Source organism: Cyrtonyx montezumae, unplaced genomic scaffold, assembly GCF_038088225.1.
Source record: "Cyrtonyx montezumae isolate F1298 unplaced genomic scaffold, pur_monq_1.0 scaffold_31, whole genome shotgun sequence".
In the NCBI taxonomy this organism is placed as follows: Eukaryota; Metazoa; Chordata; class Aves; order Galliformes; family Odontophoridae; genus Cyrtonyx; species Cyrtonyx montezumae.
The window spans coordinates 649,300-677,210 of NW_027072036.1; the positions used below are offsets into that span (position 1 = coordinate 649,300).

Here is a 27,911-nt window from a genome sequence, read left to right on the forward strand (position 1 = left end):
GCAGCCGTCAGTGTTTTATTTAGAGCAGAGAGCCTGGCTGGAAGCGCCGCACCGAGGACGTGTTCCTCCAGGAAGAAGCCCCTTACGTCAAGTGTCCTCAGAAAAGCAAGGCTGTCCCTGTGGCGTCCCGCTCCCGTGGGCGATGCAGTGAAACCACCTGTGGGGTCTGCGCCTTCTGAAATGTCACAAAATGAAATGGCACACCAATCTGGGACAGGCAGAGCACCCGCAGCGCTGTGAGCGCAGCTCCTGCTGCAGAGGTCTGGGGCTGTCACGGCTCGGCCCCTGCTGGGGAACTCTGCTCAGCCTCAGGTTCTCCACTGCCGTCCTGGTCCTGCTGTCGTGCCCAGCACTCCTGAAGCTCCTGGTACAGGTCCTGATGCTCTTCTTTCCAGTGCTGGAACTTCTCAGATGTCAGTGCAGCATCATCCAGCAGCTGCTCGAGGGCCTGCAGCTCTGCCAGCTTCGCCTGTTGAGGGGAAGGACGCATTTTGGGGGTGTTTTGGGGCAGCAGCAGGGGCTGGGGAAGGGCTGTGGGTTCCCACCTTGAGCGTGCTCTGCAAGGCCCGCACCACGTGCACCTTCTCATTGATGCGGGGGTTCTTGTTGCGCCGGATGAAGGACTTGCGGTACTGCTCCTGTGTCAGGAAGCGCTGCCGCCCGATGAGGGACACCCCGCCCTGCCTCAGGCACCACATCAGGCTCTCAAGGTCCTCCTCGGATGGCTCTGGGTCTGTGAAGATGGGCACCATGATGTAAGGTGACCCCAAAACCCCACCGGGCAGCCCCTACCTATGACCCACATCCAAAGGGGAGTTTGAGCTGGACATCAAAATGGGTGAAGGCACTAAAATGCAGCCCTGTAACACTGCAACGACTCTGCACTTCAAGACAGGGCAGCTGTGAGTTTGGTTAAAGGACACACCCAGGATGACAGGGCTCCCTGTGCCCCCCAGCACCTACCCACAGGTGAACGTGGCTGAGGGATGTTCTGTGGGCTGCTGGATTTGCCACTGGTCTGGAAGAGCTGGGCTTTCTCTGGGGCGTTCTGCAGCCTTTTCTTTGGCTGGAGGAGAGATAGGATTGGGATGAGATAAGGAACTCTCGTCCCACCCGAGGATGTCTCTTAGGGCTACTCACTGAGTCACAGCCATGTCGGGGAGATTCGTCATCAGGGTCCTCGGCTTCTGTCTCACTGTAACAGTCTGGAGCGCAAGGGGGAGGACAGAAAGCATCACCGAGCATCACCCCTGTGCACCTCCTCTCCTTTTCTCATACTTTCCCCAGATCATGGGCAAAATTCCCAATGCTCCCACCCATTCCCTATCTCCTTCATTGTTACCTTCCTCCCTGTGTGGGATGGGCTGGTGGGCCAGTGCATACTTTGTCTTAGCCGTGATCAGGCGGCTGACCCACCTAGGGAAAAAAGGCCAGAGGGACAGAGGGTCATGCACAGCCCACTGCAGCAGGACCACTACAAGCTGCCATGTCACTCACGTGCTTAAATCTGCCAGTGTTTCTGCAGCAAAGACAAAGGGCTTGTACTTCTCATGGGAGAGCTGGAAGACACTGTGAGGAAGACAAGCTGACCTGAGCCCATGTCCTGCCTACCCCGTGTCACAGCACCCCCAGCCCTGCAGTGCCACTCACTATTTCTTCTTCTGCTCCCTTGTGCTCTCCAGGTTGTAGGTGGCCACATTGATGAGACCGGCAGCCTTGTCATCCTGCAGGGGACACATGACCACATCCACTGCCTGCCTCAGTGCCGAGCCCGGTGGCAGGGTGTGAGGGCATCCCCCACTCACGTTGGGGTGGTTGTACCAGTAGAGAGTGTGGCCCTTCAGCACAAACCAGCAGCGCTTCCACTTCTGGGCCATGAAGCCCACGTGGTCTTTCTTCTTCAGGAGCCAGCCATCGCAGTCCACCCGGCCCAGGTCCCGGCACGAGACCCGCCGGCGGCTCAGCCTGGTCGCCACTCCTGCAGCATTTTGTGATGCTTCAGGTGTGGGGTGGAGCCCCTGGCCTGCCTCACCCCAGCCTGGTGACACTGGTGTCCCACTCACCTTTGGTTCGGTGTCCTGTCTCAGGGCTGCCCTGGATGGGGACAGATGAAGGATGAAGCAGCGCAGCACCCACAGCCCTGAGGGGCCCCCACCTCACCAACCTTTCAGCAGCAAGCTCAGCAGGCTGCCTCCCAACACAATCCTCGTGCCCCACATGGATGCCCCCCAAAACTCCATGCTCCCACTAGCTCTCACCTCCCCAGGGGTCTGGCTGCACTCTGTAGCCTGTGCTGTGGGGGCTGCTGTGGGGCTGAACTCTGCAGTGCAGGGTTGGAGGGCACACGGTGAGCTTGTGGTGCCCGGTGGGGTGCTGCCCGCCCACACTGTGTACTCCACAGCACCTGTAAACAGTGAGCGAGGCTGCAGCCTCCTGTCTAGGGGGGAGAAGTGAATCCTTCCCTTCAGCTCCCCCCGTACCTTGGCTGAGTGCTGCCAGCAGGAGCTCACCCGTGTCCTTTCCAAACAGGCTTGTGTTCTTCTCGTCCTTGTCAGTGGTGGGGTCTGGCCCTGAGTCCACGTCGGCAGTGGTGCTGTGGGGGAAAAGGGGAAAAACCCCTGAGCCACACAGGGCCCCCAGCCTGGCCGTGGGGCTCCCAGTATTGTTCCCACCCGGAAAAGCTCCCAGTGGCAGTGAGCTCATCCTGCCATGCCAACGGCTCAACATGCTTCTTTCCATTCTGGGAGAGGAGTAGGGTCATTTCTAAATATAGTTTCCTCCTCATTAAAATGTTACCAAGTGAATTAATTACAAACAGAGGCACTTCTCTTTGTTTGTGTGTGTTGCTTAAGACTCCTGGCAGCTGCCTGGGCTGCTTGCACGAAGGATCTGCTCCACAGCGATGGGACGTGGGCTCACCTGGATGCCAGGGGTGAGGGGCTGCTGGGGCAATTGCTGTTTCCAGGGAGATCCACAGCATCCAGAAGGGTGCCTGGCACCTGTGGATGGAGCCTCAGTGCCAGCCTTCACCTGGCATCACTGTGTTTTGGGATGACTTCCCACAGGACTGTAGACACCTGCCTGACTCCCAGCACAACCCAGTCTGGTACTGGGAGTGCTGGGATAACTCACCTTCTGCCTGGTGGGCAGGGGGCAGCCAGGAAGACTGAGGGGCACCTTCTTCAGCACAAGGGACACTCCATTTGCCTTCTCCAGCAGCTTCTTTTCCAGGTTGACGCGTGTCCAACCCACCTGCCAAGGGCACCTGGTGAGTAGTGGCACAGCCCAGCCCCGTGCACCCTCCTAGTCCCCAGATCCTCCCTGGTCTGAGCTTCTGCATTCCCCAAATCCTTCCCAGATGGAGGCAAGTACCCCACAGCTCCAGCTGTACTGGGGTTCCTCCTGGCCAAACCCACATCCCTGTGTGCCCCTGTCCCCAACTCACCACCACTTGCTCATTGACCTGCACAATCTCGTCCCCTGGCAGAATGTGACTCCTGTGTACAGCCAGGGCCTGGAGGAGAGGCAGGCAGCAAGGAGCTTTATGGAGCTTTCCTGGCTGGGAAGACTTGGGGGTGGGGTGGGTTGGAGAGAGTGGGGTTAACCATTAACCCAGGGACTGACCCTGGCGCCAGCTAGCCGCAAGGGTCTGGGGAGGGGGGTGTGGTGGAATGGGCTGCAGCCACTCATGGCATGAGTTGCCTGGTCTCAGCCACATGCAGACATACAGAAGCTTGGGGGAAGGAGGCTGATGCAATGCCCTAAGAAGCTCCCAGGACCCAGCCTGCCAGGTTCCAGTGTCCTAAATGGCCAGAGCTAAAAGTGGGAACAAGGTGGCAACAGGGGAGGGATGGATGGGGGTACAGTGACAGACAAGAAAGAGACAAGCCCCAGCTCACCTCCAAATTGGTCTTGGACACGAAGTGCAGGCAGGAGCTGGTGGAGGTGATCTCCAGGCCCTGTAAGGGAGTGGGGGAAGTGTGAGTAAGGAGGGATGAAGGAAGGTAGGGCGTAAAGGGAAAGTGGGGGGCTCACCAGAGGGCTGCAAGGCAGCGTAGGAGTGCTGGGGGATGCTGGAGGGCTCCCTGGAGGCTCAGGAGACAGCATTAGAGTGCTGGGGGATGCTGGGGAGCTGCCCCACAGTTCAGGGGGCAGTGTGGGGGTGCTGGGGGAATCTGGGGGGCTCCCACATGGCATAGGGGGCAGTGCCAGCTCCACATGCTGCAGCATGGCCCTGCAGTCCAGCAGTGCTGGAGGACTGCAGCCCACGATGCTCTTGCAGATGCCTACTATATGCCGGCACTGTGGGTAAAAACATGGAGACAGAGTGAGACCAGCACTGCTTGGGACCCCCATGCCCACAACCCCTTCCTGGTCCATCACTCACTATAAGCAGAATCTGGCTGTTCCTCTCTGCAGTAGAGCAGTCCTAGGAGTACAAAGAGCAGGGATGAGTGAGATAGGTCAGCATCACCACCATCTCCCCCCTCATTCTGTCTCTCTTTGCTCTCCAGCACAGAAGGGGCTTAGGGAATGGGAGATTGCCTGGCTGCCTTCCCTGCTCTGTGCCCATCACTGTGGCCTTGTGGCTGTGCAGCCACCCACCGTCTGCAGCACGTCGGCCAGCTGGGCACAGAGCAGGACGATGTCCTGAGTGGATGAAAAGTCATTCAGAGTGGAGAAGAGGTACCTGGAGGGGAAGTTTGAGAGCTCAGTACCAGGGAGATTTGTGCATGGCACCCATGGGTGCTCTTTGCCTGCCCCAGACCTGTTGAGCCAGGAGAAGAGCCTCTTGGCAGCCCCGATCACGTTGACAATGCAAGCCAGCAGTGTGATGGAGGGTGACTGTGACATAACCCCCCCGGTTGACCCCTCCATCACCAGTGTCTCAGCGTGCTGTGCCAGCTCCTGCAGCCCCTCTGTCAGTGTCCGCAGGCTGGTGCTCCCTAGCTCTGTGTCCTGCAGTAAGAACGTGGCCAAGACAGAGGTCAGGGGTGGCCAAAATGCTCCCACAGCCTTTCCTGTTCAGCTCAGGGCAATTTCAACGCCCCATTTCTATCCAGCCCAGAGTGACCCCATGTTTCCTGTACCACCCAGCCCTGGGCAACCCGCTCATGTTCCATCCAGTCCATCACATCCCCATGTCCTCCTCTTCATGCATCCAAGGTACCCCAATATACCCTAATGTCCTCTTCCATCCAGCCCACACTATCTCCATGTCCACCTTCAACCTCTGTCTACCGCAGAGCGTCCCCATGTCTCAACTCTATTCTGACCAGAGTGTCCCCTTATCCCTGCCTCAGTCTCAAACCAGCCCAGGATGTCTCCATTTTCCTCTGCCCTATCCAGCCCTGGGTAACCCTCTGTGTCCCACCCAGCCTAGGTGTTTCCATGTCCCCCTTCAACCTATCAATCCCAGTGTGTCCCCTCTCCCTGCAGCCCACAATAACCTGATGTTCTCCCTTCCACCCAACCCATGTTGTCTCTATGTGCCCCCTCCATCCATCCTGGACCCCTCCACTCATTGCACCATTGCTCACCAGAGCTTGGAGCTGCTCCACGGCCTCCAGCAGCAGCTCCTGGTGTCCAACACGCCATACTCCCAGTGCCTCTAGAGCTCCTTCTGACAGCCTCAGCAGCTCAGTACCTGCCAGTCCCCACTCCTCAAAGGGGTACCCCTGCACGGCTGCATCCAGGCCTGCTGAGAGCCAGGCACATAGTGATGGGGAGACCCTGACACCCACCCGCTGTCCTCTGGCTTGGATGACTCCATGGTGGGGGCTGACACCTGGTTCCACCTGTACAATGAGCACACCAGGCCTCAGGCAGCACTGTGCTTGCAGCCCCCACCTCTTTCCCTTTGAAATCCCGCAGGGTTTTGGAAAAAAGAAGAGTGAAGTTTGGGGAATGGACTCCTACTGCCCCCAAAGCAGGAATGCAACCCACCCACCCTGGGGCTGAGGTCCTCCCTGGATGGGGGTCTTGGGGCAGTGGGCTCTCACCTCGCAACCAGGCCGCAGACTGCGCGGGGCCCCAAGCACCCACAGGCTCCATGGCGGCAGGGCTGGAACCGCCCTCGTCATTGCTCACCTGCGCCAGGTGAGGGCAGCCCCATTGGTGCACCCGAGTGCTGCTCACAGCAGCTTCCTGCCTCCTCTCTTCCCTCCCTCCCAGTGTGGCTCTGGGGGTGAGGCACTGAGACGCACCCCGGTGATTCACGCTGCAGACAGTGTCATGCAGCCATGAAAACTCCTCACGGGGACAGCTCTCACCGCAGGGAACTCCATCCTCCACTCCCTCGCTCCTGAAGCCGTGACTCCTCCTGCACAAGAGCTGAGGCCTGGCGCAACTCACACCACCAATGCAGCCACATTGAATTTGGAGTCCCCCCTAAGCACGATTCCTTTGCAGTGGGGAAAATGAGGCAAGGCGTTGCCTCATCTCCAACCATATCTTTTCCCGCCCTGTTCCCCCCCCTGAAACGCCCCCTTGCTCCCCTGCCGCGCTGTGTACGCTCCGGGGAGCAGTGTGCACTGATTGCTGCTGACAGCCGCGCCGTGCTGGCCTTGTGTGCAGGGGCCGTGGGGCCCGATCCTGCTGCTTCCCTCTGCACCATGATCATCCGCCCCCGCCGCCTGACCCCGGGGTATTTCCGCCTGCTCCAGGTAAGGGGTTCACTGGGGTGGGAGACAGGTGCTGGGGGACACCCCAACAGCACGTCGGGCACCAGCTGGGTGCAATGGGTGTGCGCAGCCCGTGTATTCCCACCGCCGGGACTTCCATTGCCGCCTTCTTTATCTCCTCCAGATGCAGCTGGCAGCAGGGCAGGGGGCTGAGCCCAGGGAGAGGGTGCTGCCCCCCATGGCCCTGCTGCTGGCGGCTGCCGGGCTCTGTCTCTCCCTCTACAGTACTCGGAGGTTGGCTGGGCCCCCCAAGGTCCCACCACAGCCCTGATGGGCCATGGGGACGATCCCCAGGTCCCCATCTAGACCTTGGGATGGTGCCATAGCTCCCCCCAGCCAACCTACACCTCTGCCCCACCCTGCCTGTCCATGCCTTGGAGCTGGGGGATGTACACCTGTCTGTCTTGGGAGCCGGGATGCCACCAGGATGGGACAGAAAGTTGACTTGAGCCCCTGACAACATGAAGGGACACAGCGAGCAGGACTCAGGGCCACCAACTCAGCCCCAGGCCCCACCAAATCCCCAGGACTGGGCACAAGACCAGAATCTGAAGAAGTGGATGGAGGAGCTGAGTGCCATGTGCACCCCCCCTTTAGAAACAGAAAGGAGGTCAGCTCTGAGTGGCGTTAGGTAATACAGCACTGGGACCAGGAACAGCCTCTGAAATGTGTGGACATGGGGCTGGCTCCTGCCCAAGAGTAAAGAGCACAGTCAGTGCTTCTCAGTGCGACCAGAGCCTTCCCCTTCCCCAAACTCATTGACCATGAGCTGAGAGCGGGGCTGCTCCCCCCTGCAGAGGGTTGGATGCCAACAACTGGATTTGGTCGCTTTGATCTCTGAAGGCAGGGGGGAACAAATCCAGGCAGCATGCATGGAAATAAATCCTTTCCTTCTGAACAAAGCTGTGGTGTTGTCACACTGCTAAGCAGCAGAGAAGAAAAAACCTCTGATGGGTGGCTCAGTGTAGGAACACGGCAGTAGTGGTACTGCCACCAACAGCAGCACAGGGACACGCCACCACACGATCAGCAGAAGCAGGCTGGGGGGATGCAGCAAGGGGGCCACATCATACCCTACACACAGCCCCGAACCTCCACTTACAGAGTTCCACCAGACCAAAACTCAATGACACTGATTTTCCACAAGCCCAGAAGTGTGCCTGCTTGGAGGGGAACACTAGCACATCCTCTTTGAGGCCCAAATAAGCAGGGCTAGCTCCACAACGAGCTGCTTACAACAAACCCAAGTGCTTGATGAAGACTTCATTCAGGGGCATAACCCTTAGCAGGTGGGGATCCCTCCCCTAGGAGGGAAGAACAAAGGGGCTTTGCCATCCTGTTCCAGAAAGTTCCAACACCAGCATTTTGGTTAACATATTTTAATTGTAACTCAACCTCTGACTCCAGCAGAGGAATCTAATACTGCTCTGAAAGCAAAGACACAACTGCAGCACTGTACAGTACGGAGCTACTCATTCTCACTCCAGGGAATGAGGACACAGCCAGGGCACCCAGGGACACACTGGCTGCTTCTCCTCATTAGTGCCTGGCAAAGAGATGAAGATGGAGTCCTTTCAGCAGTGTGGTGGCAAAGGGACTCTGCATAGGGACTCTCAGCTGGATGCCTCCATCTCAACGACTTCATCCAGGGGCTGGGTCTGCACATGGACCTTCTTTGGGGGGATGTAGGAGCCCATCCCAGCAGCGCGCTCAGCCTCCTCCTGTGTATAGGGCTCCTCACTCAGCTGTTTCAGCCTGTGGGGGGTAGAGACAGGTGAGAAACACATGGACCAGCTCAGCATCACCACTGCCCCTCTTACACGGGGTATGGGGCTGTGCACAGCCCTGCTCAGCTCCTCTTATTACCTCTTCTTGTGCACCTTGGACCTGAAGTGCTCCTTCATGCTTGTCAGATCCACAAAGTAGCGTCTGCGGAAGAGGGGTGGAGGGAAAGGGGGCAGAGTCATGGGGGCTGTGGAGAGCTCGTGTGGATTTGGGAACCCTTACCTTCAGAAGAAGCACCCCCAGGGTTGGGGTCCCACCAGGAACCACAATCAGTGCTCAGAAGGCAAATATCCCCCCAGCCCAGACCCAGACTCCAGCCAGAACCTCACCCCACACCAGGTGTCTCCCCCTAAAGGAGGGCCCATCAAGACACCCCCCCTCCCCTCCTCCAAGAACTCCTCCCTCTCCTCAGTCCCCATCCTCCAGGTAAGGAACCCTCCTCCTCACCAGAACCATCACCCCCCCGTATACCCTGAAAACCCTCAGTCCCTCCGTCAGGACCCCCACAAAGACCAAACCTCAGACAAGCATTTTCCCTCCCCCCATAGGACCCCATACCCCTCACGACGCCCTCCACTGAGCAGCCCACACTCCCCGCTCATTCCAAAACAACCACCCAGCCTAGCACCACGCCCACCCCCACGGGAGCCCACGCACGCGCAGTGCAGGCAGTAGAACTGGGCACAGCCCGGCAGGTCAGGGTCGATCTCCTGCCGCAGCAGCCGCGCTGCCCGCCCGGGCTCCAGATCCGCGTGGATCTCATCGAGGTCCCGGCGTCGCCGCTTTGTTTTCGCCTGCCGGGCCAGCGAGTGCGCGCGATGCGCGCCCGTGCGACGACTGCTGCGCGGCGACATGGCAGCCGGCTGAAAAGGGCAGAGCGCAGGCGCGGGAGGCAAGAGCTCCGCCCCTCGCGTCTGGGCCACGCCTCTTATGGCCTCCGTGCGCAGCTGATTGGTGCGGAACAGAGGGAGATTTGCATGTCCCCGCCCCACGCCGCTCCCTCTCTTCCTGCCCAAGCGGAAGTTTCCTTCCGCCTGCCTTGGCCGCTCTGCGCTGCCAGACTCTATGGTCAGAGGGCGTTTGCGCCGTTCTACGCATGCGCGCAGACAAGCGGGAGGAGGAGCGCGCTGTCGGCTGCAGTACCGCGTTACCCTCAGCGATGTGGGGCGATATGGCGCTCCGAGGGCTCCTCGCTGTGTTGGAGGCTTCCCGAACCTCCCATTGTACCCTAGGGGCAGCCCGTAGCGCTCACGTAGCTCTTCGTTGTGTTTCAGGGTGACCTGGAAGCTTCACAATGTGCCCTAGGGGGCTCCCACGGCCCCCAGTGTACGCTAGGCAGCACTGGAGTTCTCCCACATCTCACTGTCATTTAGGGTGCCCTAGTGTCCCCTCAGGGCACCCTGGAGGCTTCTGCGTGCCACCCACTGTGTTCTGGGGGCACCATAGAGTCCTCCTAGAGCTGCTCGGTTTGCTCTGGGATGTCCCGAGAGGCTTCCCAGTGTGTCTCAGCAGACTCCCTGGACCCCTCAGTGTCCTGTAGGGCACCCTAGTGTACTCCCAGGGCTCAGACTGCTCATCCATGCCCTGGAGGCTTCCCAGTGACCCTTAGAGGACTCTCAGGACCTCCACTTTAACTTAGGTCACAGTAGTGTGCTCCCAGAGCTTCTCATTGTGCTTTACACTTGCAAATAATTTATGTTGTACTTCTACTTTGTGTTCTTTGAGGAGGGTTTTACCATGTGAGGTGGATCTGCTGTCATCAAAACATTAACTTGGATTGAGTTTTTCCATGAATGAGAACCACATGAGAAGGAAATATGAGGACTAGTAGGTTGGCTGTCTGCTTGGATGGACAGTAACATTTTGAAAGATAGCGTGGGAAGGATATATAATGATACACTGTACTAAAAACAAGAGCTGCCATGCTTGAATGTAGGGGCAATTCTTTGCAGCATCCAGGGCTGTTGCTCTGAAACAAGGAGCTTGGTGACTTCGGAAGACACTGTTTCCTAGGGCCTTTCTCAGTGTGGCTTCAGAGGCTGGAAGGAGCAATGCTTGGTATCTTTGCCCTTCATGTCCCACTCTGGGGTAGTGGCTCCTGGGCATGGTCCTACCTAGGAAGAATGTTGGGTTCAATCTCCAAAGACATGTAGAGTACTGAGTTTTGTGGTGCAGGTTGTTGGGTTAAACTGGCAATGGGAAAGGTAGGCTGAATAGATGCAGTTTCTGTGAAGATCCAGCCCTCACTTCGCATATCTTTATCACTTTAACAAGTCAGGGTTAAACTGCAGAATGACAACAGTAATACTTTTTTCACATAGACATTTCCATGGGTGCCATGGCAGGGTTAAAATCTAATCCATCTTTTAGTTCCTAAGGCTGTTCCGTGTGACCCACCTCTCGTCCCTGGACATACTGGGATTTTTGAGCCCAGGCAATTTCACACTGGAGCCAGTAGGGGTCATGGTAAGAACTGTTAAATATTTTCCTTATTTTCTGGTCTATATCCAGCCCCCAGTTTCAACCGGGAAGAGAAAATAAGCAAGTAAAGGAGTTGCTAGAGGTTATTCTGGGATCTAAGCTATACAGGTTGGACAGAGACTGCTAGGTTTTGCTATCAAAACCTGACTGTAGTCCTTGGTATAATGCTTTGAAATGTGTGGACTTATTCCTTCATGTTGTTAAAGAAGATTTTTTGTTCTGAGAGAAAGGTCTCAGTATCTCTACTGACCTATTTCTTTTCTAGCAAATAAAAGGTTGTGACTTGAAATGGAGGCTTTCCTATCTTCTGCCAAGATTATGGAGACGTGGTGGTATCAAGAATGAAATCAAAGCTTATGCAAGTAAATAAGTTTAAAATCATTTTTAAAGTTTTCAGCAAACTTTTAATATTTACTCAGAAAACATCTGCAATGGTGTCATTTCTGAACAGGCCAGGTCATCCTGAAAAGCTTTTCACATAGTCTCAAGTATAAATATTTCGATACAAATAAAATAAAATAAAACAAAACAAAACAAAATAAAACTCCATCCAAACCCAACCCCCTGCGCTCTCATTCAGTGGCATGGCACTGTGCCATGTAATCATGGTCTCCTCACTCTGCTCCCAGCCAGACTACAGCTCTAGCAGACAGGCAGCAAGATGCTTCTGGCCCACACTGCGCTTTAATATTTTTTTTCTTGCCAGTGCTGGGAATCCAGGAAAAGATGTCTGATGGGTGTTGAGATGAACTGACTGGCTGTTGAGGTGCTCAGAGGTGTGAGCTAAGGAAGGAGCTGGTGGTCACTGCAGTGATGAAGGCACTGCTTCAGCAGCACTTCCCTGGGTTCTTGGAAAGAGCTCGAGTTGTGGACGTGGAGGGCAGAGAGCTGAGGAACACATATGGGCTGGTGCTAACAGTGCTGCCTTGTGCTGCAGAGCCATGGCTGCAGGCTCATTGCACATCATCTCAGGACATCACCAAGAATGGGTTTAGCTTAGACAGGAGTTACTTCACTCAAACATCACGAGAACAGTTGCTAGCTAGGAAGGCTGAGCTTTTTGTCTTTCTGTGCATTACAGTAGCTATGGATAAACACAATGAGCAACAGCATCCTAACCTATCTTATCTGTTATGCAGATGATTACTATATTTCACCTGCTTACTGACAAATGGTTCATGTTTACAATAATAAACCCATCAGCTGCTCTGGTTGACTTTTTACACAGCATCTGAATTGATTTTAAGTCACTTTGACTTTTAAATTAAATTACCTCATGCATAGAAACAAAAGATGCAGAAGAACTCAGCAAGGATTCACAGTAATCAAGTACTTTTTAACACACACATATATATTAAGCTTTAAATCAACAACAAATCTTCCCATTTTTTAATATATGCACTCTGTACGATGCAATGAACATTAGCATGGTCTAGCTCTCAGCCACGTGGTGCTCTGCCTGTTATACAATGTCTGCTCTACTGCTCTACTTTTTCCCTTTTAAACAAATGCAGGTAGACAAGACTCTTTAAAAGAAATACAAGCTGGCCATAGCACTGTGGCTGAGCTGCCCTCCATACAAAGGAAGGAATTCTAGTTTTGTTACATTACGAAAGAGAGAAATAGTACTGTTTTGGGGTCTTAGATGATCTTGTTCTCCAGGGCTTCAATCCTTTTTGCCACAGCTTCCAGTGAACATGAGTTAAGGGGAAAAATGACAGTGCACATCAGTGATTCATTGCTCAAATCTCCCCTGCACAGGCAGTGAATGGAGCTGCCTTGCTGGGAGCAGGTAGCAGAGGAATGCTGCCGTCATCTACCCTGGCATTTCTGCAGCTGTTCAGGTTGATGAACTTTTACTGAAGATAGAAAATGTTTATGTACACACACTCACATGCACCTATAAATTTACTTTAAATATAAGAATGGTTGGTGTGCATTTTGACCAGTTGAAAGAGTTCCTGACCTTGAGCAGTGTGGGCTGCATGAAGAGCAGAGCACATTGCTTTTCTTATAGTTGCACTGTCTTGCATTTTTCTGCTTCTTTCACTAATTGCTTTTCATGATGTGCCTGTGAGCGGCGACCCACTGGGTGAGAACTACTGATTTACTCTGACCTTTTGCTTAATACAAGTAATGGATTTCACTCAATTTGATATAAAGAGGAGAAAACATACTGTGTAACTGAAAGAGCAAGCCACAGAAATGTGTTTATAAATTAAAACGTTTCTAAAATAACATTCTCTCCTAATTTTCTGTAATGAAATCTTTCCCTAACCATTTTGTGAGTTGCTCCAATGTTTCACTAATTCCTCTCTGCATGAGACATTTGAATCTTAGTCACATTTATTTTTCTTTTCCTTATTTCCCTATTCTTCTCCTTATTTATCTTGCAAGACTTCCCAGTCTTTGTGCAATGTCATAGAATCATTAAGGCTGGAAAAAACCTCTAAGACCATCTAGTCCAACTGTTCACCTACCACCAATATTGCCCACTAAACCACATCCTTAAGTACTGCCCCTACCCTTTCTTCAAACACCTCCAGGGATGGTGACTTCACCACTTCCATGGGCAGCATGTTCACTCTCACCTCACCACTCTTCCTGAGAAGAAATTCTTCCTATACCTCATGTCCTATTGCTGTTACCTGGGAGAAGAGGTAGACCCCTACCTCACCACAATGTCCTTTCAGGTAGTTGTGGAGAGCAATGAGATCTCCCTGAGCCTCCTCTTCTCCAGATACAACCATCCCAGTTCCCTCAGCCACTTCCCATAGCACTGTGCTCCATTCCCTATTTTGGACATCCCAGGGCTTCCATGTCTTCCTTGTAGTGAGGGACCCAGAACTGAAAGCAGAACTGAGATGTGGCTCCACCCATGCCAGAGCAGAGGGATGGACACCTCCTGCTCCTGCTGGGTGCACTGCTACTGACACAACCAGGATGGTCTTGTGTTCCTTGGCCACCTGGACACTCTGCTGGCTGATATTCAGCCAAGCTCTGACCAGCACCCTCAGCCACTCTTTCCCAAGCCTGCAGCTCTGCTTGGGGCTGTTGTAGCCAGTGCAGCACCTGACACTTGGTCTTGTTGAATCTCATCCCATTGGCCTCAGCCCAGTGATCAGCCTGTCCAGGTCCCTCTGTGGGGCCTAACTAATCTCAGGCAGGTCAGTGCTTCCCCCCAGCTTGCCATCATCTGCAAACTTACTGAGGGTGCACTCAATTCCCTCATTCAAATTGTCATTAAAGATATTACTTACGGCCAGCCCCAATACAGACCCCTGTGGAACACCACTTGTGACTGATTGCCAGTTGAATGTAACTCCATTTATCGCCTCTCTCTGAGCCTGGCCTTCCAGACAGTTCTTTATCCAGAAAAGAATGTGCCTGTCCAAGCCATGGGCTGCCAGCTGCTCCAGGAAAATACTGTGGGAGTCAGTGTCAAAAGCTTTGGTGAAGTCTACATAGACAACATCAACAGCCTTTCCCTCATCTACCAAGTGGGGCACCTGGTCATAGAAAGAGTGATGTTGGTCAAGCAGGACCTGCCTATCACAAACCTGGCTGGATCTGATACCTTGGTTGTCCTACACATGCCATGTGATCACACTCAAGATGATCTGTTCCAAAACCTTCCCTGGCACTGAGGACAAGCTGACAAGCCTCCTTACGATACTCTGTATAGATGGGCATCACATTAGCAGGTCTCCAGACATCTAAGACCTCTCCATCTGACCAGGAACACTGTTAGATGGTGCAAAGTGGATTAGCAACCACCTCCGCCAGCTCCCTCACCACCTCAGTTGAATGCAACCGAGTATGACAGAATCCTTGAGGAAATGGGTGATCCCAGCCCAGCTAACTCTCCATACACACACTGTTTATGGTTTACTGGGCATGATGGTGGTGGTAGCTTAATGGATGGACTTTATGATCTTAGAGGTCTTTTCCAACCTTAATGATACTACAATTTCGTGAAAAAATGCAGTCCCACAGACACGTAGGATCAAACTCACTTCACTGAAGATATGTGCAGTGAACAGTTACGTGGGACTGTGAGCGGTTTCTCAGCACTAGAGCTTGGCCAATGGAGAGAAATTGGACTTATGCAGTACAATTCCCCTGTCTTTATCAGGACCACCAACTATATGGTTAGAAGTGTTGTGCTGTAGAAGACCCTCCTCAGTTCTGTGGGGAATTTAGGCAGCCAGATCAGGTATTTGCATTGTAGGTATTTAGCATTGTATAAAAAGTATTGCATCTACAGAACATTAATGACTTTATCAGTTGCATGCAGGCACCAGTGTTTGGTTTTGTTTTGTTTTTTCTTTGCTCACAGGCCAGTGATAGCCACTGCTGCTCTCAAGTCTTACATTCTGGCTGCATCACAGGACCTACTGGATGCAGAGGCAGTGGCAATATCTCATATAGGAACCATGCTTCCACACTTCTGGCACTGGTATCATTTAAGTATCTTCTTAAATACTGACCTAGGACCTCATGTCTGCATCTTGCTACTGCCTCCAATCATTTATCATATTCTACTTTGGCTCTATTGCTTTCAGTCTATTCTGTATTTTGTGTCAGGCCAGTATCTTGAGCTCTGGTGCAGAAATTCTTCCTTTTGGACACATTGAAACCCCAAGTGTCTAGTTTCTCAACTTCCCAGCCATTATCTAACCTGTTTTCCCCATGGATAGACTTTCTCAGCTGGTTCCTCCAGAAAGCCCAACCCAGCCCACTGGGTGCTGAACAAAAAGATTCCAAAGGATATATTTCTGTTGCAATGCACTGATGAGTTCTTCTACTTTTGTCTGGAACTTCACAATAGATTTACATTCGCATGGATCTTCCTCTATGGACCAGAATAACAAGAAGATATGTTAAGTGACACAAAAAAGAAAATCATGGTGACAAGAAATAAAGCAAGTCATATTCTTTGTCATAAACATGAAGGAAATAAAAATACCATCCTAATTACTGACTGATCACTTCTGCCTTTAATCTCAAATGACCAGAGACTCTTACACTTCATGCATCCAGGACAGGCTCTGTGGAAGAAGTCTTTCCTGGGTTTCCAGTTCTCTGGAAACCCCCTGAGATCTATTACTAATGCTTAAAGTGTGTCCTAAAAATTAGAATCTGACTAAATACAGTGCTCAAAACAATCTCTGTTTGTCAGTTCATTTCCCAGTAACATCACCATGGTGGGTCATACTGCTCACAAACTTACGCGAAATAAAAATTTGGAGGCACTCTTTGCGATCTGAGAGCCAGGAATTATTTGAGCTTTGCTTCAGGGCTCCATTTCTTGAGTGGACTAAGCAATGTGCATTCATCAACTTGATAATCCTACTCCCATCTTCTAAACCTCAGTGTTCTCCAAATACTGTGAGTAAACCTTCCCCTCTCCCAGTCCCTCACTCTCACCAACACAGATTTTCATTTGCAGCTTCTTCCCAATGTTGCTGATGGTTCTGAAGTCAGCTGTGTAGAAGTAGTGCTCAGCTACTGGCTCGGAAGCAATTTCCCTCAGCTCATCCTCCACTGCGTTACCAACTCCCACAGCAAACATCCTAAAGCCTGTAAGCAATAAGAACTTGTCAGTTGGCACCAATCCCCCATCAACTTATACATCCCTGTCTGCCTTCTGCACCTCCATGCAGCTCTACGGTTGTTAAGTGTCTCCTTTACTTTCTACAGTTATTGACTTGTTTCAGGTCATTTGGGGTTCCAAAATATTTTGCAGGCAAAGTTTTACTAAACTTATGTAGGTAATGATCACTGTCACCACAAGAACAATGATTTGAAGGTACAAGTAAAGAAAGATCATTACAACACCTTGACAGGATAGTGCATCCAACTAATAGGGAAGAGTGATACAGCAAAAGGTGGAATTTTTCAAAACAGCCTGCAGCTACCATTCATCAGCCTCTGTCGTAGCAAAGTCCCCTCTGCAATGGAGACCTGTATGTTCAGTGAAACTGGGACTGGGAACTTGTTCAGCAGGAGGTCAGCAAAGGGGCAGATCTCAATATATCTGTACTTCGTACAGTTGATGCAGTGCCTGGTCCAAGAGAGAAATAAGCCGCTGACAGTTCTGTACACCTACCTAAATCTTTGGCTTTCTTAGCAGCATCGGTGATATAATCTTGTGACCGTCCGTCTGTGAAGACTATGCCCACCTTGGGAACCCCAGGCCTAGCTCCATTAGCAATGGAAAAGGAATTGTCCACGAGGTACTTCAAAGCCTGGCCTGTCATCGTGCCTTTCTCCATGTAGGCCATTTTCTTGACAGCTGCTTTGATGTCCTTCTTGTTCTTGAACTGTCCCAGAGGAAACTCCTGCCTGACGGAGCTGGAGTACTGCACCAGGCCAACCTGGGCCTGCTTCTCTGACACCTCCAGTGATTCCACAATTTGGTTGATAAATTTCTTCACCAGCTCAAAGTTCTCAGGCCGAACACTCTTGGAGCCATCGATAAGGAAAACAAGATCCAGGGCAGATCCTGACCCACCACTGCAAGCTGAAGCAAAATGAGAGAAGGGAGAGACAGGAAGTAAGCAAAATAAGAGAAGGGGATGACAGCAACTAAGATTCTGCTTAATTATATAGGAAAATGTAATCCTAATACTATTTAATTGCTAATGAAGTATGCTAAATCAGTAAAAAATCAGCAACAGTTCACACTCATGTTTTCAGAACAGTCCTTGGTTATATGTTCATGGTTTCTTTTTCTTCCTTTTCTGAAAAGAACATGCCTGCCCTGTCTCAGCCTTACCCCTATCCTACCATGACAGATCACAGCAGCTCAGTGAAATGGAAATCATTATGTACCACTGCAGGTCTTCCCATCGTTGTTCAGCGTGAAACCCTCTTTACAAGCACACTTGTACGATCCTGGGGTGCTGATACAGATCTGCTCACAGTCATGGTCGCCAGTGGCACACAGGTCTGACACCACTGCAAGAAAAAGTGCAGATTGAAATCAAGGACCATGCCAAGGCTTCTCAACCAAAGGATACACCACCCACAAAGAAAGCATCATATTTGTTCTGTACGCTTAGTGACAACTAAACCCAGCCTGCAGCAATGCAAAGCAGCATGGAGTCATTACTCTCAGATAGCAATCAAGGAAGTAAAAGCAAAGAGAAGTTGTGGCAAGTCTCTGGACTCCAAGGCACAGCTAGGTCTGTATGTACTCTCCACGATGAGGGCAAAAACCATCTGTCTGTCAAGCATATCACAATGTACTTCACTCTCCAGATATATGGGATGAGATTTGGTTTCCAAACTACCATCTGTACTGGCCAATACCCTTTTTTTTCCCCAGCTGTGTGGTGCAATTATGATTCGTGAGTGCCATGTACAGCTGCCATTCCTGGTTGGGATTCATGCCCAAACACACTTGGAATTCACTTCAGAACTATCTTTGCACGTGCAACTCTCAGAATCACTCTCTACAAATATTTCTGCAACTATGCAGTTGGCTCTAACAATGCGCTCTCATGTTGAGTTCTTTGAAGGCTGTAGAGATTTTATGAATCTAACTGGTAGCTGGATCAGCAAGGGTCCCCCTTTTCCTGTGTCTGTTGAGCACTGTGGGAAGCAGTTGGACAGGGCTGCTCAGTTCTTCGTGCTGTTGGTGGCCACAAACTGCTTTGCAATAGCAGGTGGTGTTTGGGTACATCTCCAAGGACAGCTCTGTGCAGCTGCTTGCATAGCACGATAACAGTCTACTTGGCAGTTAATATGTTGCTGCTCTCCATTAGTTGTAATAATCCCAAGCAAAGTGCTTCCCTCAGATGCATCTCTGAGGGTTTTTACCATGGGGAGAACTTTGTCATCTGCATGTTACGCACTTGAAAAGCAAGGCACAGAAAGGATTTTTTTTTCCCTCTGTCTTTTTGAATGACACCAGTGCTGGAGCTTGAAAACTGGAGCTTCTGTCAGGCCTCTCTGTCTCCAGCTGACTTCTGACTCCAGGGCAGCCAACACAAACTCCCACGAATATTCATGCCCTGGTTTCCACCTTCCTGAATTTTGTATCTGCTTCTCATGTAGTGCTTATTCCTTTCTTTCATGAGCTTCTGCAGTGACACCTGATTATAATATATGACTCACTTTGTATTCAAATTTTTCCTCCTTCCTACGAGAAGATGAAGTTTTCCTTGATGAAAAGCCACTCCCCCCATTATTTTCAAGCTGAAACTTTACTCCTTCTGAAGAAATGGTCTCAGAGAGTTTTACAGGACCGTTGTGTGCATGGGTTTGCAGTGCCTTGCTGCAGGCACTGTGGTGCATCACAGCTTTACGAAGCGTTGCTACACTGTGCTTTGGCAGGATGGGTGTGTGAAGCCCCCAGGACATTTCCCAACACATGGTGGTTATTTATAGACCACTTCCTACACGTTCGAAAGTAATAAAGCTTTCTCATTGCATTCACTGGTTTTGTGTAGGAGTGTGCTCAAGGGATGTGTAGATCTGGTACTTAGGGAGTGGTTTAGTAGGCAATATTAGTGGTGGGTGGACAGTTAGACTAGATGATCTTAGAGGTCTTTTCCAGCCTATGATTCTATAAGTGATTGTAAGATAGTCAGGCTCTTTTTACATATTATACAGAAATGTATATACAGAAATATATATACAGATACTGCACCAACCAGGAGAGTTTTCTTCCCCATAGGGCTCCAAAAATAACAGCACAGTCAGGGAGAGGTGGCTCATCTTGTGGCAGGGAAGTGAAACCTGCCCTTGTTTAAATAGGAACTCAGTAGATGATACTGGCAGGGGAAACTGCAAGCCAGATTGTCAGTACTGCCCTGCTACATTAAACACAAGGGCAGTGATTTCAGCTATTTAAAGACCGTGTTTTCAAGGTTCTTTTTCTCCAGAAGTACATTTATGAGCTCTTCATACAAATGAAGCCTTCTTTAAAGAGACTTCTTTAACCTAAACCTGAAATTCCCTAAATAAAACCTCAAATTCCTGAAAGGTGACTTCAAACAGCATCCATCTTCCAGATTTTGTTCTTCTGCACACCCAAATCCTTGGCAAAAGGAAGCAGGTGGATGACGGATGATCACATGTGAAACTTACACATGAAAACTTGCTGGAGGGCACTTGTACATCTTGGCTAGGAACCCAAGGGTTGTGTGGCAAGGACTTACCACAGAATGCTTCCTGAAACTTGTGGGTCAGCTTCTCTATGACACTGTAGCTCTCCACATAGTCCACATGGTCATCCAGGGGCTCACTTGCGATTTGCCGCAGTGTGTGCATGTCCACCCGGCCAACCCCGATGGCGAAGATCTCAATGCCAGCCTGCCTGGCCCTGGCTGACACGTCCTGCACTCCGTCCTGGGGACGTCCATCGGTCACAACAATTGCCACCTGCACAGAGGAGGGCACAGATCAGGAGTATATTTGGATGAGTGTTCATACTGCTATTGCCTGTGGGTTACATCTTTACTAAAGGAGGTTTCACATTTCTGAAGTTAAAGAAGAAAGGAAATACCACCTCCTCCCCCTCTTCCTGTTCTTCCTGAGGTCACAGAAGCTGTTCTCTTAAAGTCTGACTTGCCTCTTTCTGATCTGCAAAGGTTAAATTGCTGTGGACTGGATTGCTTTAATTATGGGACATCTGATGCATCTCGACCCTAGAGAAAAGATTACATTCTCCATAAGCAAACTAATGCCCAAGACAAACTTTAACTCTCTTCATGAAACACCAGATGACACTAAGAACAACTCTGGGACTTTTATGGCACCTTTGTCCATCTAAAAATCTCAAGAGATGTTATGGAAACGTGAGATTAAGGTTATCCAGAGAGGTAGTGGTGCCCTATCTCTGAAGACAGCCAAGGTCAGATTTGATGGGGCCCTGAGCACCTGATGGAGCTGTAGGTGTCCCTGCTTATTGCTGGACCAGATGACCTTTAAGGGTCCCTTGCAACTCAAATGATTAAATGACTATGAGTCTTCCCTTTTTAAAGACAGAGAAATTGAAGCAAAGAGAGGAGAAGCAGTCTGCCTCAGGTCATGATGTGTCAGTGCCCCTCATTCCACCACAAATAGCAGTGCTAGATCCTGCACCAACTGACATCACTGTTTGTTAGAATACCAGTTGGTACAGGTGGGAATTGGATTCTGCCCTGAGTGGTGGCACCCTGAACTGCTGGAAACCCTCCAAGAGTGCTGCTCAAGCTGCTAGGCTTTCTTTTTTAACCTCTTTATTCTTCTTCTGCTAAGTGACATTGTCACAAAATCTTCATGCTCTTTCTTTAGCAATTCAGCTGTTCCTGACACTTTTCCCTGCAATTGTTTCGTTGTGACACCAGTGTCAATACAATCAGCAGGAGCAGCTAGCTGCAGGCAGATAACAGAAATCCCCAGTGCAAGCAAATAGCAGGATGTAGAAAACATTACCTGCAGATACAATTGGGGAGACCCACTGGCTGCTCAGTTAGGACAGTGTGATAGCTGTTTTGCATCCTTAGCAGGGAAAAAAGTCACCTTGGAAAGTCAGGAGTGGGGTTCTCTGCCCCATATCTCCACGGGGCCCAGTTGGACTAGATGTGCTTAGTGGTCTTTTCCAAACCTTAATGATTCTGTGGGTCTATGAAGTGCCTCCTTCTAACTCTGCCCACCCTTCTGCAGTGCAGTGGCTGAATGCTGCATCCTCGGCAATTCCAGTACTCAAGTAATCTGCTGCCCCATTCAGAGCTTTGCGTCCATATGAAAGATGGGTGAAACTGGAAAAACTTCAGTCGTGTGAAGCAGCAGCCATCCGTGCAGCCATGCCTTCTGCCAGGAGAGAGAGCCCTCGGCTCAGCAGCAGCACTGGGATGTGCTGCCAATTAGAGGAAACAAGATGTTCTGACAAGTGGCTTCTGCAAGGAGCACTACCCATGAGCAGGTTCCTGCAAGCACTGCATGTCTTTCTTGCAGCATTTGTCATAGGACGGAGGTGTTCTGCGTCCTCCTGGCATTTCGCTGTCTAAATGAAGTGATTTTCCCAATTTAATCAGCTTCCTAGGTTCTTCATATTGGAGTGTCTGAACCCCAGATACAGTCCAGGATACACATGGTAGCAGCCACAGCTGGATCTGATGGGAAAGTTTTTCGTAATAAAATGCAGTGTGTTCTGAAGTTGTACTGCTTTCTGACTTGCTGTTGGAACTGGGAGGGAACAACATTTGGAGGCACAATGAATCTGGATCAGGTGTCAGGAATTTATCAGCAAGCCCATGGTTAAAATGAATGTAACATCCTCGTTTGCTAAGACACACGAGTATTCATGGGCATCCCCCTAGGTGGTCATAATTCATGGTGCCATGTGCAGGCAATCCAGAAGCAAATGAGGTAGTAGAATCTCATGATGCAGTGTATTACATGAATGTTTTAACAGCACTGACACAGGGGATTGGGAAGAAAGTTGAATAGCCCCCTGATTTGCTCAGCAGTTTGACAGTCAATTTGTTGTTCTTCCTGAGGAAATATAAAAGTAATTGGGCACTCCTGTAGTTTTGATGGAGGTATAAAGAGATGTTACTTGTAGCTCTTGCAGAAACAAATAGTGTTTTTCCCCATCCTGTGGTGATATTTGCTGCATAGAGCACAGTAAGTCTAAATGCATGATCTGGTCAGGCTTTGACCAGTCCCATGTGGTTGGAAATCCTAGTGCTGTTTTCCATAAGGTCTTGCTGGATTTCTCTTGTATAAAGGAGCAAGAGAGGTATGCAGTTGGAATTACTGTGGCCTATTCATCATCTGAGACAGATGAGGGGCTCATCCTGACCAGCATGAAGGCCTCAGGAGGGAGAGAATTCATTGGGTTTACTTTGTTTTACACTGGGACAGCTTGGACTGGAGGTACTGGCCAAGAATTAATGCACTGAGATGGGAAATGAGCTTTTTTGCAAGGGTGTATTGGAAGAATAGAGAAGTAAATGGCCTTTTTGATTATCAGTACTCAGCAACAGTGGTCTGGCATTCAAACTGTTGGGATTTTTTGTGTGGAAGGCAAAATATCTTTTTGTTCATATTTAGTTTTAGTTTTTTGGTTTTTTTTCAAACACAGTAAGAATTTTTGAGAAGTAGAAACAGATATTATCATCCAGATGCTTGTTGTTTCAGTTAAGGTGCCTCTTAAGGAATGAGCCCTTACTGCTTAAGGGTTAAGCAGTACCCAACAAGAGAAACATTTCCTATCAATTTTTTCTTCAGTATGGAAAGTCACTGAGTATGGCTATGGATGATCCTCCTTGGGGGTCATGGTCACAAGCTCTGCCCATGGGTTCCTAGGACTGGGTGCTCTGGACAAGTTATCGCCTTCCCACTGTCTGCCCAGAATGGTTTCCCTGGAAGAAATGTCTCTTGTTGTTGGATTTTCTGCTGGTGACTCTTACACTTAAGGAGCAATGTGATGGTGATGGCTGATCAGAGGAGTTTCTCTAGAGCAAATTGCAAACAAAACTTTATAAAAGTTTCTTGGAGCATGATTTTCTCAACTTATCACTCTTGGCTTTCTTCCTATTGTGTCAAGTCAAGTTTAGGTTAAAATATAGACAACTAGCTTTAAATACAGAGAATCTCGCAATAAAAGACAATATGAGGTCAGATTCATTCACATGTTCCTTGTAGCTCAGCAGGTGAAGGAGCACAAAAGATGATCAATTGGATCATCTTCTTAGGAGATGGACTCATTTTTCTGCAGTTTACTGTGAATTCCAGTCCAGTCCAGCCTTCAGGTTGCTTATTTTTGGAGTTGGAGGATCTTAAACAGTTTTTCATTTTTTGATAATATTTTTGACTTGCCATCCCTGGGAATCTTTTTCATGTACTCCTCTGCTTTCCTTAGTGCTTTACTATCAGTGAGGGAAACTGAAAGTGTCTGATGTTCCAAAAATGTTGTAGTCAAGTCCTCACTCCATCAGCTGGGCTCTTGTCCAGCTGCTGGAAAGCCCTCATTGCTCGCTAAAGCCTTTGCTTATTTTTCTGGTCTGGTCTCATAGCAGACAGCCAGTGGAGCTGGCACAGGACAAAAAGGCCTGGGAAGCTCAGGATGTTTAGCTAAGACACATATTGTCAACAATACACATTTTCCTCATGCTCAGATTAAAGTTTTCCTGATGACGGTCCCTGGGCTGAGGTCTCGTAGCCTTCAGGGCCAAATCCAGAGGGACGGATGAGGTATCTGGGGAATATTTTTTTAAAGGCTGAGTTTCCTGGATGGGGAATCTGGGTCAGGAGTGGTGATGCCCATTGCAGCCAAGTGTGGAATTAGTTTCATACTACAGCCTTAAATGTTAAGTAGTTGTTGAAGTCTGAGTACATGAAGAAAATACCCAGAATGGAAGACATAGTCATTAGCCAGCCTGTGAAAAACTAGTAGAGCACTGGAGAACACAGAAACAGCACTTTGCTTTATATGTAGAACTGAAATTTCCCATTTCAAAGGAAGCTCTCAGAAGATTGCCTCACATTTCACAACAGTGGGTTTGGAAGCATTTTGTTACCATTTCTTGGGGAAGATGCCTTCTAGCACGTTCATGCCTAGCAAACCTGGCTGAATCAATGTCTCAGGGCGGTGTTTTGCTCTCAATGAGCATGAGCCAATATTGCCCTACAGAAAGAGAATAACTTTTTCTCCTTTTCTGATTTTTCTAACCATTCCACAGTGTGTCATGTGAAATAGGGCTTCCAAGAAAGAGATAAAGCGTGTTTGGCAATAATGACTGTGGCAGGGGATTGGAAGTTGATGATCTTTGAGGTCCCATCCAACCCAAGCCATTCTGTGATGATTCTTACCTTATTAATATTGGGAGATCTCAGTCTGGCTCCTTCTGAGTCACTAAAGGCCCGGCTGATGGCAAACTGGATGGCCAAGCCGGTCATGGTCCCTGTGGAGAGTGGCTCTATCCTCCGGACTGCCTGCAGGAGGCCAGCCTTGGTTTGGTGAGTCTTGAGAGAGAACTCGTTCTTGACTGCACTGGCGTAATTGATGACCCCGACCCGTGTGGAGTTGGGGCCCACGTCCAGCCCCTCGATCACCCGCGACAGGAAGACTTTGACCTTCTCAAACTCTTGTGGGCGCACACTCCGAGAGCTGTCAATGATGAACACCAAGTCGGTGGGTTTGGTTCTGCACAGGGTGCCTGGGAAGGATAAGGACAGAGAAGAAAAAGAAGAGAAAAATATGCAAGGAGGGAAAAAATCATTCCTCTTCCAGCAGGCAGCTGAGGCTAGATGACCTGCGAGCTGCAATCCTTTCTCTCTGTCTCAGAGGGGCCCAGGGAGATCAGTTTAACCTAATATTTCCGAATGTTCTTTTTCCTTTCATAAAAATTTCTGTAGGAAAAACACATTTAGCTGCTGACAATATATACTCCTACAGCAGCTCTGCACTTGTGGGAACAGGTTACCCACTTGTCTTACCCGGCTATTGCAAATGGCTATAGGAAACTTAATGGAAGGGGGAATTAAGCTGAACTAAAGCCTATTATATACACTCCTGTATCAAAGGAGGTCTCAAAAGAACTCACTGTGGTGTATAAGCAAGCTACATGGGTATTAATTAATGAGCTTGTGTCTTTGTCATGCGTGACCAGAAGCAGGAATGAAACTCAGCAGTTCAGATTCAGTCGCGAATCATAACTCCCAGACTAACTAACCACCATAACACAATCCAGACTTGTGTTTTTCAGCTAGTGGCACTAATAATGAAATAGAGCAAAGACCAGCACAGCTTTATTTCTGTGAGCTGGTGAGGGAGAACACAATAGAGAGATGTAGAACCATGCAATTGATAGTTAATCTCTACAAGCCAATAGTAAGGCATGAATATCCACTGTAAAAGATAAATGGTATAGGATGGGAAACATTAGCAATGCAAACAGCTGACTAATATTTTTCTTTCCAATTTCTCATTTTCATGCTGTTTTCCATCCTAATGTTCAGCTGTGACAAAACATAAAAAGGAGTGACATTTTTTATGAATTTCGGAATGAATTGACCCATTTTCCCCACCAGATCTATAGCATTCTGTTTTTTATTTTTTTCTATCATTTAACCTGCCTCTGTAGGGTCATCAAGTGCTCTGTTAAGATTTGATTTCTGCAGAGAGGGATGATATAGGTTATATCATAAAAGAGATTTCTGTGGGCAGATTTTTAAATGAGAGCTTTTGGGCCAACAAATCTGTTCTAAATTATGACATAAATATTACAGCTAGTCCTCAGTGTGAAGTCTAATGTGGCTTTCAGTCTTTCAGACACATGAAAATAAATACCCTGTGATATATCCATAAAGAATATAATCAGGTTAGTTTCCTGAGAGACATGAATGCTGAAAATGCTTCTGGCTCCCAGAAAAGGTCTGAACGATGTAGTGTGTAGAAGAGAAGAGGGCAGTGGTTGCTCCATCAGGTGCTCTAGTTTCCACTAAAACACAATATTACCTTTTTCCCATGGGGGTGGCTTTCACTTTGCCACTGTAATTCATTGCAGAGGAAGGAAAAACTTGGTTTGCAGTCCACACTGGAAATCCCTTCAGCAGGGGTTGGATATGCCCATTTTACAGGAGAAACAAAGAAAAATGCAAGGTCATGCAGTCAGCTCCTCTACAAATAAAGCAGATTCCTTTTGCCACTGTGGCTAATGCATCACATCTGCTTTGAGTGACAAACCAAACAGAAAAAGCTTATTTTTTTTTCCTTAGAAGCAGTCAAACTGAACAGGAGTTTTGCAGCATGTTTTCTTTTTGCATAGAAGCTCTGTAATAACATTTTAAATCTTTTATTTTTTTTTTCTGTGAAAGTGAAGTGTATTTCAGGGAAATAGAGCATATCAGATGGAAACACTGGGGTCTAGGATGCATTGGGCTCTGCAGGACAGACAGATCCCCGGGAGGTGACAGTGACATCTTGATTCACCATAGTTTATTTCAAAGTGGAATGAAACCAGAATTAAAAGCCTCTCATTTTAGAAGCATCCACACCTGAAGTTATTCAGGAGCAGCTGAACTTCATGCATCAATTTAGCAGAAAATCTCTCTCAGGGATCCTTGCCACATTAATTAAAGGAACAGGAAACCTGCCTAGTAATTCAGAATTAAAAGCTGTTTATTTTAGAAATAGTGATTGCTCACGATAGGGCTGGGTTGAATGAGCGCTCTGTTCGGTCTCCTGGCTTCATAGAATCATCAAATCATTAAGGTTGAAAAGATCACTAAGATCATCAATTCCAGCCATCAACCCATGCCAACTGCAGCAGTGCTTAGCGGTGCTGCAGCAAATATAACTCTCCCTTTGTCAGCAGAAGAGATGGTCAGTGCAGCAGGGAAGTGCCCTTTGTACACAGCAGCTAATGCCACAGTCACCGGCACGTCTGTTTTACTTATTGTGGGCCCAGAGCTGCTGCTGTGGGGCTGGGGTCAACCTGGTGCTCCCTCTGCTGTGCTCTGCTCAACCTCCCACTTTCTCTTCAAAGCCATGGAACAGGCAGAAGGAGTTCCTCTCTACGTCTGTCTGCCTAGGTGGAAAATAGTGGAGGAAGCCCTCTGCTTTTTGGTCAGAGGTTGGGTGTTGCTTCCTTCAGCACCTTGCAGTCCCCAGCAGGTCGGCCAGAATTCCAGGACAGAGCCCACAGCATTCAGCTCCCACTTACCTCTGGGCTGAGGAGGTGCCCCCCAGACTCCACAGCTCTGGAGGAGAAGCAGCAAAGAGAGTGGCAAGGCAGAGAAAATCCCGTCCATGGCTGCGGAAGAACTGCTGGAGGTTGGATGAGGAATGGCACACGGGAGCTTTGGCCCTGAGGTATTAACCTGTCCTTCCTCGGAGAGGCATGGGGCCAGCCCCTAACACGTGTGAGGGGCAGGGGGTGCGCTGAGGGGCGAGTGAGAAGGGCTGGGAGAAAATATTGCTTGAAGGTGGGAAGGAGGTGGATGTCCAGCCCCGCCGGC

The 27,911-nt window shown here is 49.6% G+C and overlaps 3 protein-coding genes across 4 annotated transcripts; all 3 read right to left on the bottom strand.

The window, feature by feature from the left end:
- Positions 1-7: 7 nt before the first annotated feature.
- On the bottom strand, positions 8-6,054 carry CNKSR1 (connector enhancer of kinase suppressor of Ras 1). 2 transcript variants are annotated; one of them, XM_065744576.1, is made up of 21 exons: positions 6,003-6,054; positions 5,541-5,698; positions 4,769-4,959; positions 4,606-4,690; positions 4,388-4,429; positions 4,036-4,302; positions 3,900-3,959; positions 3,446-3,514; positions 3,133-3,252; positions 2,920-2,999; positions 2,481-2,593; positions 2,259-2,404; positions 2,064-2,094; positions 1,806-1,978; positions 1,651-1,724; positions 1,498-1,569; positions 1,343-1,416; positions 1,141-1,205; positions 964-1,066; positions 546-733; positions 8-469 (listed from the first exon to the last, which is right to left on the bottom strand). In XM_065744576.1, the coding sequence occupies exons 1-21, from the start codon at positions 6,052-6,054 to the stop codon at positions 272-274; spliced, it is 2,361 nt and encodes a 786-aa protein (XP_065600648.1). In that variant the 3' UTR covers positions 8-271. The 2 variants fall into 2 exon arrangements, with proteins under 2 accessions (XP_065600648.1, XP_065600647.1); XM_065744575.1 differs by having other exon boundaries at positions 5,541-5,701.
- A 1,992-nt stretch (positions 6,055-8,046) lies between these two features.
- ZNF593 (zinc finger protein 593) lies at positions 8,047-9,324 on the bottom strand. Its single transcript, XM_065744774.1, has 3 exons — positions 9,126-9,324; positions 8,550-8,612; positions 8,047-8,438 (listed from the first exon to the last, which is right to left on the bottom strand). The coding sequence occupies exons 1-3, from the start codon at positions 9,320-9,322 to the stop codon at positions 8,297-8,299; spliced, it is 402 nt and encodes a 133-aa protein (XP_065600846.1). The 5' UTR covers positions 9,323-9,324; the 3' UTR covers positions 8,047-8,296.
- A 2,277-nt stretch (positions 9,325-11,601) lies between these two features.
- MATN1 (matrilin 1) lies at positions 11,602-27,704 on the bottom strand. The gene is made up of 8 exons (XM_065744364.1): positions 27,617-27,704; positions 24,762-25,108; positions 20,120-20,342; positions 17,787-17,912; positions 17,062-17,475; positions 16,380-16,532; positions 15,724-15,804; positions 11,602-12,640 (listed from the first exon to the last, which is right to left on the bottom strand). The coding sequence occupies exons 1-8, from the start codon at positions 27,702-27,704 to the stop codon at positions 12,591-12,593; spliced, it is 1,482 nt and encodes a 493-aa protein (XP_065600436.1). The 3' UTR covers positions 11,602-12,590.
- Between the last annotated feature and the right edge of the window lie 207 nt (positions 27,705-27,911).